This window comes from Fukomys damarensis, unplaced genomic scaffold (genome assembly GCF_012274545.1).
Source record: "Fukomys damarensis isolate Sample0158 unplaced genomic scaffold, DMR_v1.0_HiC HiC_scaffold_10, whole genome shotgun sequence".
NCBI lineage: Eukaryota > Metazoa > Chordata > Mammalia > Rodentia > Bathyergidae > Fukomys > Fukomys damarensis.
This window is the reverse complement of record NW_022900922.1, coordinates 30311668-30312986: the sequence shown is the minus strand read 5'-3', so window position 1 is coordinate 30312986 and position 1319 is coordinate 30311668. Positions and strand designations below refer to the sequence as shown.

Genomic DNA, 1319 nt, shown 5'->3' with positions numbered 1-1319 from the left:
GGGACAGCGGCGGGGCGCTCGTGTAGGGAGATTGACCTACAGTGCCCAGCTGGGGCAACCGTGCCGTCCCGTTGCTGGTGCCGTCGTGACGGTCCTGGAAGAGGGCGAGAGCAAGGCAAAGGACAAGAAATCAGGAGCCGATCCACTGACGGGTTACTAAAGCCACTCGCAACACTGGGTAGGAACCGCTCTTTCCTTCCTGCAGGCCACCGGGGCAGAAAAATCAGCTCTACAGGAGTCACCTCAGAGAACAACCCCGAAATCAAACAGGCGCTTCCAAAAGCGCGAAGGAATCGGACTGTGAACACAGGGGCGAGAGAGATTCTTCTCACTCGCTTCTTTGAAAGGGGGAAGAGGATAGAAAGTGGCTTCCTGGAAGACGGCCCGTCAAACTGCTGCGTGAAACCTCCCTTAAGCAAAATTAAAATCCCTACTAAATATTAAACAGCAGAAGCGGCCTCCCCCCGACCGCATTTGAACCTGCCTGCCACTTCGTTGTTTACTCTCTTCCACTTAGAAGGGGGGGAAATCATAAACCTTCAAAGACTGTTACCATTTCATAAGTATTTAAAAAGAAACATACTTCGCACAGGGGTTGTAACGAGAGCACAGGCTTAAATTACCAGTTTAAGGAAGGTTTTAACTGTAGGATCGGGGGTCTGTCTTTTCCGCTTCCTCGGCTAGGAGCCTTTTTCCCCACAGAGTCGGTGAATGGGGGACACCAAATTAAGGTTTAAAACAGAAAGGCTCAGCCTTATTTGGTTTAAAAGAGAGGTGCACCCAGGGGCGGAGGCCCCCTCCCCTTCCACCCTAGCCCCAAAGGGCAGAAGAAACGCCTGACTTTTTGTTCCTGTGTTGCAATTCGCTTGCAAAACAAGCAAATTGGATTCCCGGGTACGCGAATCCTGCACTGTTCTGCCGCAGACCCTGAAGGGCTGGGGGCTCGCCGGGTGGGATTTTTTTTCCTGGACACAGATTTAGCATCAAATGTTGAGAACATCTCGGGAACAAGTGGAGACGCAAGGAAATAAAGGTGAACGTGGCGAGAAGCACGCGTTGAGTGGCAGCTGTGGGGCACATCCGAGCGCGAGGGGGCGAGTGGCAATGCATTAGGTCCAGGGATAGAGAGGAGCAAAGGAGTGGGAGAAAGGTGGAAAGGGAGGGAATGCAAACAGGAAGAGGTGTCTGGACGGAAACCCGGGCGCGAAACCCGAGGTCGCGAGCAGCTCCGCTGGCCCCAGGATTCCAGAATAGAATTCCTAAGGAACAGGGATGGGGGTGGGGGGTGGGACTCACCATAGCTGAAAAACTGTGAGCTA

The 1319-nt window shown here is 53.2% G+C and overlaps 1 protein-coding gene across 1 annotated transcript in view; it reads right to left on the bottom strand.

Annotated features, from left to right (window-relative positions):
• Tfap2a (transcription factor AP-2 alpha) overlaps nt 1-1319 on the bottom strand; it is a 20326-nt gene that overhangs the window by 13430 nt on the left and 5577 nt on the right. The window contains exon 2 of the mRNA XM_019207306.2: nt 6-94. Within this exon, the coding sequence (XP_019062851.1) occupies nt 6-94 (89 nt within the window). The remainder of the gene's footprint in view (nt 1-5; nt 95-1319) is intronic.